Source organism: Anopheles merus, chromosome 3R, assembly GCF_017562075.2.
Source record: "Anopheles merus strain MAF chromosome 3R, AmerM5.1, whole genome shotgun sequence".
Classification (NCBI taxonomy): Eukaryota; Metazoa; Arthropoda; class Insecta; order Diptera; family Culicidae; genus Anopheles; species Anopheles merus.
The window spans coordinates 2,400,101-2,413,329 of NC_054084.1; the positions used below are offsets into that span (position 1 = coordinate 2,400,101).

At 48.7% G+C, this 13,229-nt stretch overlaps 1 protein-coding gene across 1 annotated transcript; it reads left to right on the plus strand.

Annotated features, from left to right (window-relative positions):
- The first annotated feature begins 1,038 nt into the window (after positions 1-1,038).
- On the plus strand, positions 1,039-10,194 carry LOC121596914 (bacchus-like). Its single transcript, XM_041922305.1, has 3 exons — positions 1,039-1,765; positions 6,114-6,264; positions 7,028-10,194. The coding sequence occupies exons 1-3, from the start codon at positions 1,661-1,663 to the stop codon at positions 7,084-7,086; spliced, it is 315 nt and encodes a 104-aa protein (XP_041778239.1). The 5' UTR covers positions 1,039-1,660; the 3' UTR covers positions 7,087-10,194.
- Positions 10,195-13,229: the final 3,035 nt, after the last annotated feature.

The window sequence follows — 13,229 nt, forward strand, 5'->3', positions numbered from 1 at the left end:
CCTACAGTAAGGGAATTGAGCATCCACCCGTGAGGTGGTGTTCATGTTGATAACACCGCTGACCATAATCCAGCGCCAAACATGCACTGTATCAATTATTGCCCAGCTTTATCGGTTTCAAACAACAACAGCAGCCCCCGCGTAGGTTTCCCATACAATCTCTGCTAGACTGCGCGATGCTTCGTTGCTTGCCGATGTGTGCAGATTGGTGTTGCCGATCTGCTAGATTACGAAAGCATAATAACAACATTTTCATATACAGCACCGCCGGACAATGCCGTCCCTCTGTAGCGTCGACTTTGGGCAGCTTAAAATGATGCATTTCATAAAAAAGCAATGCTCACACAACATTACAGCGGCAGCAGGCGTTCGTTAATGTGCGACCAATTCATTTACATCCCACGGCAGTGCCTTTGCTCAGCGCGTCATGCGTTCCACGAATGATTCCTAGCCATGCATTTCGAGACAATGCCGCCTGCCGCACGCTTTCCATTGATTAGCACAACGTCATCCGTTCCGTTTTGAAGAGGGGGGGAATTTTTGAATTTACGCACACCCCGATCGAATACTGTCCACCGTGCCGGCGGGATGTCTTTGCACGATTTCCACCCGCGAGCATTTGTGTGCGCCCAACCACGCGCAACGCTCGCGCCCTGCAGCGCAACGCTCACGAACGACACACGTGCACCCGCCGCAAGTACTGAGCCAGCCGCTGTAGACGCATAAATCAAATCCGGCGTCCACCGCGTGCTTCGGCCGAAGCTTTGGTAGCTTTGCTTCTCATGACGGCAAGGCAAATTTCGCCTACATCCTACTCATGCATCCCTCCGGCGGGTAAAAAGAAATTGATGACTTCCCCCGCAGCCCCCCGGCAGGGGTGTCGTTCGATGGGGAACTGTGCCAATTAGCTCGCACGGAGCCTTTTGCACCGGCCGGTGGCTTCCCGGGCAGCTAAAAGGGCGTCAGGAAAAATCGTCCCCACGCCCAGGGAAAGCCCCAAGCGCGCGGAGCGGCCGTACTGTCATTGCTTGTCATTCGCAGCATCACAGTCGAATTTTAACGGTCAGTGCGTAAGCATCGGCGTGTTCTGAGTGTGTCTCTCTCTCCACGAGCAGCAAAAAAAGCACAAACATACACGCACACACACGTACACAGACACACACACACACACACACACATCTTGCCACAGTACAGTACACAGCCCAGCGCAGCAACCGCAGCGGGCAACGAGAGAGAAAGAGAGAGAGAGGAAACGAGAAGACCGCAGCAGGAAAGGGCAGAGCGGGACAGCAACAGCGAGGAACGCACATCATTCCGCGTGCAGGCAACGGACTCCTTGACAGCGGCAGTCAGTTTGCAAGCGCCAGTGAACCCGATCAGACCAGACCCAGTCGAGACCAGGCCCAGTCAGTCGTCGTCGTTGTCGTCGTCAGTAACGCTCTCCCGGTCCCGGAACAAGTTACAAGCTTTGCCAGAGAAGAGCCCCCAGAGCATTCCGTCTCTGTGTGTGTGTGATTGTGTGTTTGTGTGTCCCCCAAAAGGAGAAGAAGCCAACGCACGACGCCCCAGCGACTACTACTACTACGACCACAGCGCAGCATCCATCTACTAGCTCCCGCCTCGCGCAAACAGGAAAAAAAACAACCAAAAGCAAGCAAAAATGAGTTCCGCAGACAAAAACAGTGAAGTTGAGGTGGAGAATGTTGCCGCCGCCGAGGAGAAGGCAGAGACCAAGGAGGTGAAAGGAGTCAAGCGGCCCGCCGACGTGAGTACTACTACTACTACTACCCCACCCCCATCCAGGTTCCATCCGTTGGAGCCTCTTCCAACACCTTCCTCGCCCCCCCCCCCTTACCCCTCTCCTTCCCTTCACTTCACCGCCCGTTGCTGCTGATACTGTTCCACTTCCATAAATCGAATCGCGCGCGACCACGCCACCGCCTGCCCGCCTGTTCCACTTCATCCTTCATCATGTCCTCGTGTGATTTTAGTGCGAATTCAACCGAAGCACAGTAATTCACCACCACCACCTACCTCCCTCACCCACCACCATCGTCCACCGCACGTCACCTTGTGTCCGTTCACCGGTGTGTGGTCCGGTCGCTTGGAAATACCTTCAACGCCATGTGCATGTGCCGCGCGTTACGTGTGTACGAGTGCGTGTGTGTGTGTGACTGTATGTATGTATGTGCGACTGTACGTGTGCACGCGCGCGCACACACTACGATGCGATGTGGTATTTGTGAATTGATGTGATCATGGGGGGCAATGCTTTTGATGTGGCGGTGGCGTGCGGTGACTGCCGAGTAGCGTTCCTTGGCTGCGTACAGTGTGTGTACATCACTACCACTACATCACCCTCCCCTTCCGCTCCACACACCCATTTGTACCAGGCACACACGCGATGGTCAGCCATTGATAAAGCAGAGTTCAATGCAAGCTGCTTGTTGGATGGGAGACGACTTGTAAATTGTAAACTTCGATCGATCGGTTAGTGTGCGCGTCGCACGCTCCTCCGCGCGTTCCTTTTGGTTTGGCATTTTTGGAATGAGTTTTCACAACAAACTCTCTCCCTTTCTCACTCGCAAGCTATGATGAAAAGGAGCGCTCATCGCCTACCTGGGTTTTGCCAAACGAAAATAGTTGTAATTTCCCACTCGAAGGCCATTTTGGAATAGTGCGAAAACAATTGTATTGTAGGAAGGAAAATGCAACAGCAACTATAATACAAACGCGCGCGGGTAATGCTCTCTTCATTGCGAATGTGTGTACCGGCCGGCATTTTAATGCACACACACACACACACACATCCACGCACGCATGCACACTGCCGCACGCTCTCTCCACTCGCAAGCGCGCGCGTGTAGCAACGGCACACACAACACACGCATACAGCTAAGCAGGCGTGCTCAAGCGAACCACCACGTACACACACACACACACACACACACACGCATACGGAGAGCACACAAAAATCCAATTTGAAAAGCGGGCCCAATGTGTAGTCTCCTCGTCCAAAACTGCTATGGCGCCTTTTACAACTCACTCACCTTAGGCGGGCAGCGGTGGCGGCGGCGTGTTGCGTACCGCATGGATTTGAAATATGAATGGAAATGGGCTATAATTGTCGCTTTGTTTTCGTTCGATTCTATTGCGAACCGATCTGACCGCTTAAAGTTGATAGTTTAGAGGGTGGGAAGGAGAAGGAGAGGGGTTTTTGCTTGTGCATGATCATGATGATGATGAGAATCGTGTCGAAGGTGGTAACACAGGCCATTCTTTTCGCTGATACGAATAAGCGCATCCATTAATAATTAAATGTCATCCTGTGTTGCGCGTGGGGTCGGTAGAAGGAGGAGAGGCGACGTGTGTGGAGGCAACATACTTGCAGTTTTGTGCGAAGAGTGGTGGTGGTCGGTGTGGCCACTACTATTAAAACGTGGTGCTCTAGTAGCGCGGCGGCGGCGCACCACTCAAGCCACGGAGAGAGAAATATAGTGAATTTGAAATAATCTATTTTTGACACGATGAACCAGAAGTAGTCTCGCGTCCAACGGGGGTTTCCCTCTTGCCTGTCTGCCGGATGACGCTTTTCTTCTACCCTCAGAACATAATTTAGCGTCGAATTAGAGGAAAGTCAGGAGAGGTGGAATGTGTATTAATTGTCGTTCATGCCTTGCGGGAACAATACTTCACATGCTTTTCCAACGTGTACTAGGGACTACTTTTGATTAACCTAGATTCGTTGAATATAATTGTCCGAATGGTGGATACAACACCCCTCCCTCCCCACAGCAGGTTACAGGTGCACACGGCGTTGAAAATGACCTTGCAAAAGATGGATGTCGGCAAGGTGTGCTCTCCCGTGTGTTCTTTTCCATCGGTGTAGGCTGTGTAGAACGCGCGCAAACATGGCTGCTGCTTGTTCATCGATACGCCGGCATTTCTTGATGCCGAGAGAGTGTATCTTTTTCTTCCGCCCGGCTGATGGTCGTACACGCACACATTTCGCTCCCTATCTCTCGCTCTCTTTTGCTAGCGGTTTTCATTGAGTGGAAGAAACGGGAAATGATGGAATATATAGTGTTTCTATTTTCACGTGCCAATTTTAATCGAAGAAATGGCGATGGGTACGAATTGCATTTTTGTGAAATGATTTTTTTTTATAAAATTGTTTAAGTACGTTGTGTTTTCCATTCCATCTACATCTCTTCCTGTTTCTGTGCCCTCAACGTCAAGCGGGATTTTTGCTCGGTGTCTCTCTCCAAGATGACGCCGTCATCGAACAGCGCGTTATGTGCTCTTGCTTGATCGAAAAAAGCCGCTTCCATGAAAGCCACACGGGAACCCCAGAGAAAGAGAGAGAGAGAGGAGCAGATGACGACGACCGGGCGATGATGGTGATGATGGTTACGCTAAGCGAGCCCGGCAACGGCGTCGCCTACTGAGAGCGAAAATATGCCCTACACTGTATGTACGTGCTGCGCGCTTGCTCTGCGCCCCTTGTATGCGTTACACACAGTACGTACTCTACGGCCGGTTGTACGATAGCGTTCAATGGGCTTCACCAACACACCGTTGCGAGCGGACGCCCGCCGGTAAGCACACACAGGCACAAACGGCGTGGAAGGAGAGGAGGGATTTCGCCAGCAGCGCACAGCTTATCTCACCTATATGTACAGCGTTGCGTTCAAGCATCCAACGGTTGGCATAAAAATGCCGCTTGGTTATGGTTCCCCCAGCACAGAGAAAAACATTTACATATGCTCTTTTCTAACAATTTCAAAGAGAAAAAAAACGCGTCGAACGATTGGCATCACCTTTTGGGAGAATAATCAATGGCGGAATAATGTATTTTATTTTGTACGTTAGCTTATAATGAAATTTGTATGGCGCGCGCGTCGTACCCTCGTAGCCTGTTTTTCATTGACCGGGTAGCCGTTAATTAGTGTTGGTGTGTTCGATCGACGCAACACCACTACACACGCGCCTCTGTGCCGCCTTTGACCATTTGGCGTTAGTGTGTGTTAGTGGGAAAGGTAAACAAACTTTTTCTCGCGCGGAAACGCGTCCTACACACAGGCACACCCGCGCACACCAATGAGTGTGTGGTTATAGAGAGATAGCAGCCGCCGAGTAGAAGAAGAACGACCGGTTTGTCCAGAAGGGCGGACATACGAAAAAAAAAAACACATTGGAATGGCTGTCTAAAGGGGAAGTACGTGCTATTGTGTCACTAGTGGGGCCAGTGCGCGTCCATACGCACCCATTTATACCGCTGTGCTAAACGTGTGCGCGGCTGTACGAGTGTGTGCGAGAGAGGGAAATTAGGGGAAGAAAATATGACGGGTTCTCCTTGTAGAATGGGGTCTTCCGTTTTTCATATTCTCACCCCCAGGTTCCTTACTCGCTCCACGTTGGGGGTCCCCCTCCTGTTGGCGTACTAAAATTCTGAACAAGAGGTTGTCCTGTGAAATATTACACAATCCATGGCGATGCTCATTACATCTGTTCGTAAACTTTTATTTAAATTGATAAATATTCTAATTTGAACAGTTCGAAGATGAGTTATTGCCGGAATTCTGGGTTTCTTCATCGTCACTGTCACTGAAAGCATTTTTATCAGACAATGTACCATTTCTTCACCACCCGAGCTCCAAATGGCCATAGTTTGGGCAAAGGCAGGGAGTGTCTAGTGGATGTAGGGGAGGGAAATGTGAGCGAGTTTGCGCGTGGGTGCGCCGCCGCTGCCCTATATGTGGGTAAGGATGATAATAGCAGGAAAGATTTGTTTTCCCCAACAACACTCCCAATGTCCCCAGCTCCACCGCGCCCAGTAGTAGTGTGCCCTCTAGAAGTCCTTCCTTGCCCTTGGGATAACCGCTAGAGAAGGAAGAACATCGATACGAATTTTAGTGCTCGGGGGGAGGAAGTGTAGGTGGAGCAGGAAGGGGGGAGGATACGATTTGTATTCTGATATGTGGGGTATGTGGGGGCGGTATCCCATTTTGATTTTAGCATACGATAAGAATGTTGCCTAATTAAAGCACAACTGAAGATTGTTACCAATAACTGACGTTTTTTCTTTCTGTTCTCCACCCCGCTTTTTACAGGAAAAAACCGCCGAAACGAAAAAAGTAAAGAAGGACGAAAACGGTGCCGGCGAGGAAGAGGAAGAAGTGGAAGACGAGGGAGAGGAGCTGGAGGGTGAGGATGAGGAGTACGACCTTCCATACGGCGATGAGGAAGACATCGAAGCAGAAGGTAAGTTAGCGAGCTCCAAAAATCAATCGCTATAAAATTGCTCTCAAGCACTCAGCCGCTTCGGTGGGAGTAGTGGAGGGGATTATTTTATGATAAAGAAGAAGAGGTGCAGTAGTGATGGTAAAAAGGAATCACATTCGAAGCGAACCGGAGGACTCGAAGATTCGGAACAATTGTGCAGGATTAAAATATTCTTTGAGCGCGCTCGAGTAGCCCACATCATTCTCTCCCTCTCTCTTTTGAGCTGAAACCTCATATGAGAACGAGAAACGAGATGAGAGAAAGAGAAACGATCCTTCCCTGATCTGTGTGCGTACGATTACTTCTTGCCCACGTTGCCTTTCCGATGGAAACTGCTCGACGTTTCGCGCCAAATGTGTACGGTAGAGGGGAAAAAATGTGTCGTCCTAGCAAGCGGCGTGACGCTCTGATTTCCTCGATACAAACCTCACACACACAGACAGGAGACTCGCAGAGGGGTTGCGTTGGAAACTGTGCGTGTGTGTGTGTGTGAGTAAGTAACGGGGAATGAATACCGAGCGGCACTGTACTTTGTCTAGTTGGAGCACATTTTTTGCTTTTCTACTTTCCTTTCGCTTTTAGCATCATCTCCTGCACACCATCTAGAATAGTCTATGTATAAAAATGTAGAAAAATCTTACCGCGCCCCCCTGATGTTTATTGCATACCCGTGTCTAATACCTTTTTGGTGGTGTTTTTGCACCATTTCTTTCTTTCTTTTTCGTTCGGTCTCTCTACACAGATGAGGAAGAGGAGGAGGGCGATGATGTCGAGGGAGAGGAGGAGGACGAGGACGCGTAATGAATGAAAGTGCATATGTGAGAGTGAGACTAACAAAAAACAAAAAAACAAAATAACTCTAGTAATAGGTGATTTATTATTTTGAATTTGCGTTAGTGGAGCTGCAAGGTAGAAGAAGAAGAAGAAGAAGTATATGCATCGATGAAAACGATTGTAAAGTTTGTTTGTGTATATATTTTATAAAAAATGAAGAAGAAGAAAACCAACTAAAAACGCGAACTCACACACATATACAGTACCCACACACATACTACAAGGACGACACACACTATGGACAGATATATTGGATAGAGAGTAAAAGGGAGGAAAGGAGGAGGCCCGTAGCTACTGAAAAGGCAGGCGGCGCAAACAGAGACCTACAAAGAGATAGCGAGCGATAGAGAGAGAGAGCGTTAGAAATAACACAATAATACTACTATCGGTGGGGTGGTAGGCGAAAAACACCTCCCGCGCAGATCCCAACACCCACCCACCACCACCGAACTTTCCATCCTTCGTGTAGTAGTCAAGCACACTCGCGCGAAGCACAGTGGTAAGTGGAGGAGAGATAGAGAAAACGCATTACAAATCAACCACTACTCACTCACAAATCAATAGAGAGAAGTCAGATCGAAAATATCTCGTCGTTGCAAAATGTGCATGATGAAGTTATGCGTACGCGCCGCCATTCACTCAGAAGACGACGACACGCCGCCTCTGGTTGTGTCCTCCTTCCGGACCCGCTCGCTCACGCCGTCCCAGCGCCACACGGGAAAAAGGATCCGTATTCGAGCTGCTGAAATTTCGCAACGAGCATCCGCTGCCGCCGCCGCCGCCGCTACAATCGCCTAAGAGAGAAAGAGAGTTTGCTTCCTTCAAGCGGCAAACACACGCGCGCACACCTGCAGCATGAAAGGGCTCCGGCAATGGCGGCAGGCGGTGGTGTGTAGTACAGCCGACAGTAGCAGCAGCATAACCAACGAGGATATAAGTAGCCGACGACGAGAGCGAGAGAGAGAGAGAGAGAGAGAGAGAGAGAGAGAGCGCGCGCGTGCATTCAACATGTGCGAGACAGAGAGGTCAGATCATCTTAAGATTTTCACGGTTCGTAGCAATTTTGTGTCGTCTAAGCGCAATCCAAGCAAGCCGCCGCCGCCGCCGCCGCCAACCTATTACACCTACTACAAAGCGCGCGCAGGTCACATGCACCCAACCGAGAAGGTCACTTCGGCTCATCCTCCACCACCAGCACGGTATGAGAGGAGAGGGGAGGCGGTGCATGCACCGACTCCACTACTGTGCGTGTGTGTATGTGTGTGTGTTCTAGCAAAACATACATGCATAGATAGACACGCGGTGTGTGTGTGTCTGTGTCTCGTTAAGATACGCGAGGGCGGAAAGAGGGGGTGTACAACATTAGTCATTAATGAAATGGGTTAAAAAGTACATTTAACGTTGCATAAGACAGCCGCCGACAACCACCACCACCACAATCCATCACCCCCACGATTGTTGGCGTGGGGGTGTGAAGGGAAGTGGCGCGCGTAGTAAGGAAGAAGCTGCTGTGTGTAGTGGGTCACGAAGAGAGGAAGAGGAGCAACATAGAACCAGCATAACAACAGCATTATTACTATGATGAGACACATGCACACAAACACACACACACATAACAAGACTAGGCAAACAAACAAACAGCCAAACAAGAGTTATAAGAAAAAGGTGCATGCAAGACGCGCGATGGTGGTGGTATGTAAGACTTGTGATGGATCTCATCTCAATTAAGATTCGTGTAATCGGACAATTCGCAGGGAAGTAGAGAGAGAAGGAGAGAAAGGTGTGTAAGTGTAGCGGCGGGAGCCTTCGGTACCGTGCAATCGCCGCTCACACGCCCACCACCACCTACTCTACCACACCATCCACAGAACTCCATTTCTCACAAGTGTCTACCCTTGCACACACACACGCATCCTAGGGACGTATATTACGACAAGAAGCATAAGGTACCGCGACTAATAAAATGACTAAAGGGGGGAGACAGAGTTAATGATAATAAAACAAAACAAACCAAGGATCTAACCTCTGATCCCTGACCGCGTGGACTACTCATTCACTTTAGCAGCAGAACGACCGACCAGTAAGGGGAAGGACAAACGCGGACCGGTAGACTCAGACGGGGGACGGACGGACGGACTAACGAGGACGAGTGGACAATCAGACGAACGGAGCTCTAAACGGTAGAAGGAAAAGGAAAACCGACGTTATAATTGCAAATAGAGAAAGTAAATAGAAGGAAAGGTAGTAGTTCTTTTTGCATGCGGCAACACCATGCAAACACACACAATAAACCGGAAACAGAATGTAGATCGCATTGAGCAACAGTTATTAACCGGAAAGGAAGAGAGATAGAGGGTGAGAGGGAGGGAGGGAGCAAGACAGGAGAACTCTAGTAATAGCCAGGAGAAATGAGTCACAAACCGTGTTTCAACGGAAACTCATACACCTACACAACCACACATACACACACACACACCCATAAACAAGCGCGTTCTTAACGCGGTGGGAATATGATGAAGTTCTTTTTGGTTATTTTAGGTTTTTTTTTAACATTTGTTTTCCTTTTACAAATGATAATAGTAGAAGAAGAAAGTAACAAAGAAGAAGTGTATCCCCTTCATTTCCAAAAAGCAAACACAAGAAAGTAATATTTCCTCTAAGTGTGGTTGAAAGTGGGTTGAAAGGAGAGTGGTGTGGTGGTGATGATGCGGTGCAGCAGCATGTTGAACGTACGCGAATAGTTTTAGCGCGGTGACCAGCAGCATCCGCCTACTGCTTTTCTGTTTCCCAAGCCCTGCTACGCTACACCATCACCACACACACACACACATACACATACCACCCGAACGCCTGATTGTGACCACAAAAGCAACTACAGCAAACAAAAAAGAAAGGATTATACCCCTCCAGCAAAAAACGCAAAAACAAAACAAAAAACAAAACTAAACAACTATCTTTTAATTAAATGTTTTCGGACAGAAAATACTATGATTATGGTAAATAACGTTTAAGGTCGTTTCGTGGCGAAATTCGTCATGGGAGATGCGAAAAATAAAGAAAAACAAAAAACACTGACACACATATGATGGTACCAGATAAATATATATGGATTGTGGGTCTCACTGGGATGAAAAGCGTTGCAGCAGGAATCAACTTTTTTGGAAAAAGCTGGGAAGCTGAGGGAAGAGAGAGTGAGAGAGGGGCAACAACTTTCCTTCTCAAACCTGTGGACGCCCAGATGAGACGAAAGAGACAGATGGTAGCTGTGTGTGTGTGTGTGTTTGTATGTTTTCCTTCCTCGAAGTGTGTGTGTCTGACGACGGGGACTTTTAATTTGCAGTAGGCCATGCTACTTTGCATGCCATCGTTGTTGGAGAGGAAAGGAAATGGAAATATTGATTACGAATTAGCCTTAAAAGTATTATCAGGGAGTGAATGAAGGGGGCAGAAGTCCGGTGAATGGTTCTCTCCCCTGTCTCTTTGGGAGGGAATGTTCGGGACGCGCGCTGCGTTAATCAATCCCGTTTCCATAGCAACACACTTTTCCATTTTCTACATACCAGACACAAAGCTACACACTCGCGCACACCACCACCACCACCACCAGCAGGATGAGAGCTCACGGAGGAGAGAGACCACTTGTAAGAGGCACAGAGTACAATAAAGAGAATTTCAGTGAAGTGTGTACCTTAAAGTTAGCACTACTCTCTAAACCCAATAACTAAACTACGATATAAGGCATTGGCAGTCGCTCGGTGGAGTTGTCTGGACAAAAGCATTAAAAGGCAGCCGAAACCGTATTAGTGATGGGGAAAGTTGGCGAAAATCCGGAGCCGACTCTGGGAGTGTAGGTCCGCCCAGCATTATCTGGAGTCGTTCGGAATCGTCTGGTGCCGTCTGGAGTCGTGTCCGGGGTCGGCCTTCGTTTCATTGGCCTGTATGCAAAGTGAAAAACAAAAAAACATCACGAAATGAAATGCCTGATCACGAGCACCTTGCTCCGGACGGCTCCAGACTCTGGATCTTGGACGACTTTGAGTCCAACGCGACTCTGGACAACTACGAACGACTCCGGCCAACTCTGAATGCGGACGGAACTAGTGGTTCCCATTTTGTTCGAGTCGTGGGTGCCCTCCAGAGAGCACATCACTAATCCGTATCCTTTATCCGCATGTAACAGGGTTGCTAATCATCTTAAGTTCCCTAGACACCTCAACATTATTTGCTGAAATCCCAAGTCAACTGTCAATTGTGTGTTTCATTTACTCAATGCCAACTGTTTCATCTCCCATTTGTATCGCGAGTAGCCGAGTAGATTTGTGTTGAGTAGACGAACCCTGTAAACCATTGGGGGGAATCAGCGTCGATCTAATGGCACAGTCGCAACAGACATTATGCCATGCTGTCTATGGAAAACACGCCAAGGTGTGAGTTCAAATCTCGATTCCCACAGTTTGCAGGGTAGAAGGATCAGATTCTCCGTTTTATTATTACAAACATGTTCTGTCTATAACTGGTTCAAATGGTCCCAGCCACACACAAACCGTATATTTCGAGCGTGCAAAATCTAGGAAACCACGAAAGAGGAGGTAATAGAATAAAAAGATTAAAAGTCTGCCTCTCCCTATGTGCATGCGTGTGCGGTGTTGTGTGTGCGATATTATTGTAGAAAATGTTGCAAAATATATTGTAAACCATCTCTAGAACACCCTGTTGTTGCCTGTTTATGAAACAAAAATCATAATTTCGTGCGTTTGGCTCTACACGACTCTGTTGGGGGGAAGGGTACCATCAGATAATGTGGGCCACTGTCTATTATTTATACATGCATGTGTATGTGTGGGAGGGGGAGGGTTGTTAGGATGGGGCTAATTAAGGAAAGCGACGAAGAGTTATCGTTATCGATTCGGAAAAAGAAAAGAAGCAAAACCACAATTTGTGTTACCATAGCAACAGCAACACACGAGCCATGATGGACAAGCATTGCTTACTGCTCTGCTGCAGCTTGTTTGGTTGCGTTGAAGGACGAAGGGGGGTGGGTAGTAGAGAGCAGTACCTCGGCCGGGAAAGGAAGGAAGAACAAATCGGATGCGCACACAGACACACATACGCGTTCCCTAAACAACAGGCACGGGGAGATGTGCATGTTTTGAGGTCCTAGAGTTGCATGTTCGGGCTGGTTGGGAATATCTTTTTTATGTGTGTCGTCATACTCCCCCCGGTGCAGGATGCGATGCGTGTGCGTGTGTACTTCCGATGCAGCACTGCAGCTGTTTGTAAAGCCGTTACCAAAAAAAAAAAAAGGTTGGAAAGGTTCAAAGCGCAGCGCGCGTGGCTTGCAGCTGGCGCAAAAGATGGAAGCGGCGCGACGCTACGAACACCCCGTAAGCAGCGCCGCCAACTAAGACCGGCTGAATAAGGTTGATCGGAATGATTTTTCCCGGCCCCTTAGTAAAGTAACGACACACAAGCCCCAGGGTCTGATGCGTGATTCGTATGCGTTATCTCCACGCTCTGGGTCAGTATCAATTTTTACATTCGGTCAGCATAAATGCACCGTAACGCAGTGACGAAACCATCATCAGAGTATCATTTTCACAAGGGGTTTTGGGTAGAGAGCGCTACATACCGAGCAAAAAGCCGGCTACCGCTACTACACAACACATCGAGCAATCTTTTTTCCCTCTGCCCAAGTGTGTGGAACGCTCTCTGTGCCATCGTCATCGTCATCGTACAACCGTTACCGCATATGCTGATTCGTCATCAGCATCATCAGCATCATCATCATCATCGACCCGGGGCGGAATTCTCACGAAGAGAGAGTGTTTCGGTCTGGTTGGAGGGAGAGAAAGCATATTTTTCATATCGAGCCTAAAACACGCACACAAGCAACCGTACGGGCACAGACAGGCCGCAAAAAGAGTGGGAAGGAAATGTGTGAGTGTATGTGTGTGTGTGTGTGTGAGAGAGAGAGAAAGAGAGTGAGCGAACGCTCCCTTGCGATGTGGTACAGAGGGTTGCTTGTTTTACCAAGTCCCAACACATGCGCAGATGGCCATGGAACAGCATGGAAATACATAGCAGCGCGTTTGTGTGACTGTACATAGGCG

What these genes read in the sequence shown, in the direction of transcription:
- LOC121596914 (XM_041922305.1), top strand. Translation starts at nt 1,661, where the DNA reads ATGAGTTCCGCAGACAAAAACAGTGAAGTTGAGGTGGAGAATGTTGCC. An exon ending in GAGTCAAGCGGCCCGCCGAC is followed by an intron (nt 1,766 to 6,113) that starts GTGAGTACTACT and finishes CGCTTTTTACAG; the next exon opens with GAAAAAACCGCCGAAACGAA. An exon ending in GGAAGACATCGAAGCAGAAG is followed by an intron (nt 6,265 to 7,027) that starts GTAAGTTAGCGA and finishes CTCTCTACACAG; the next exon opens with ATGAGGAAGAGGAGGAGGGC.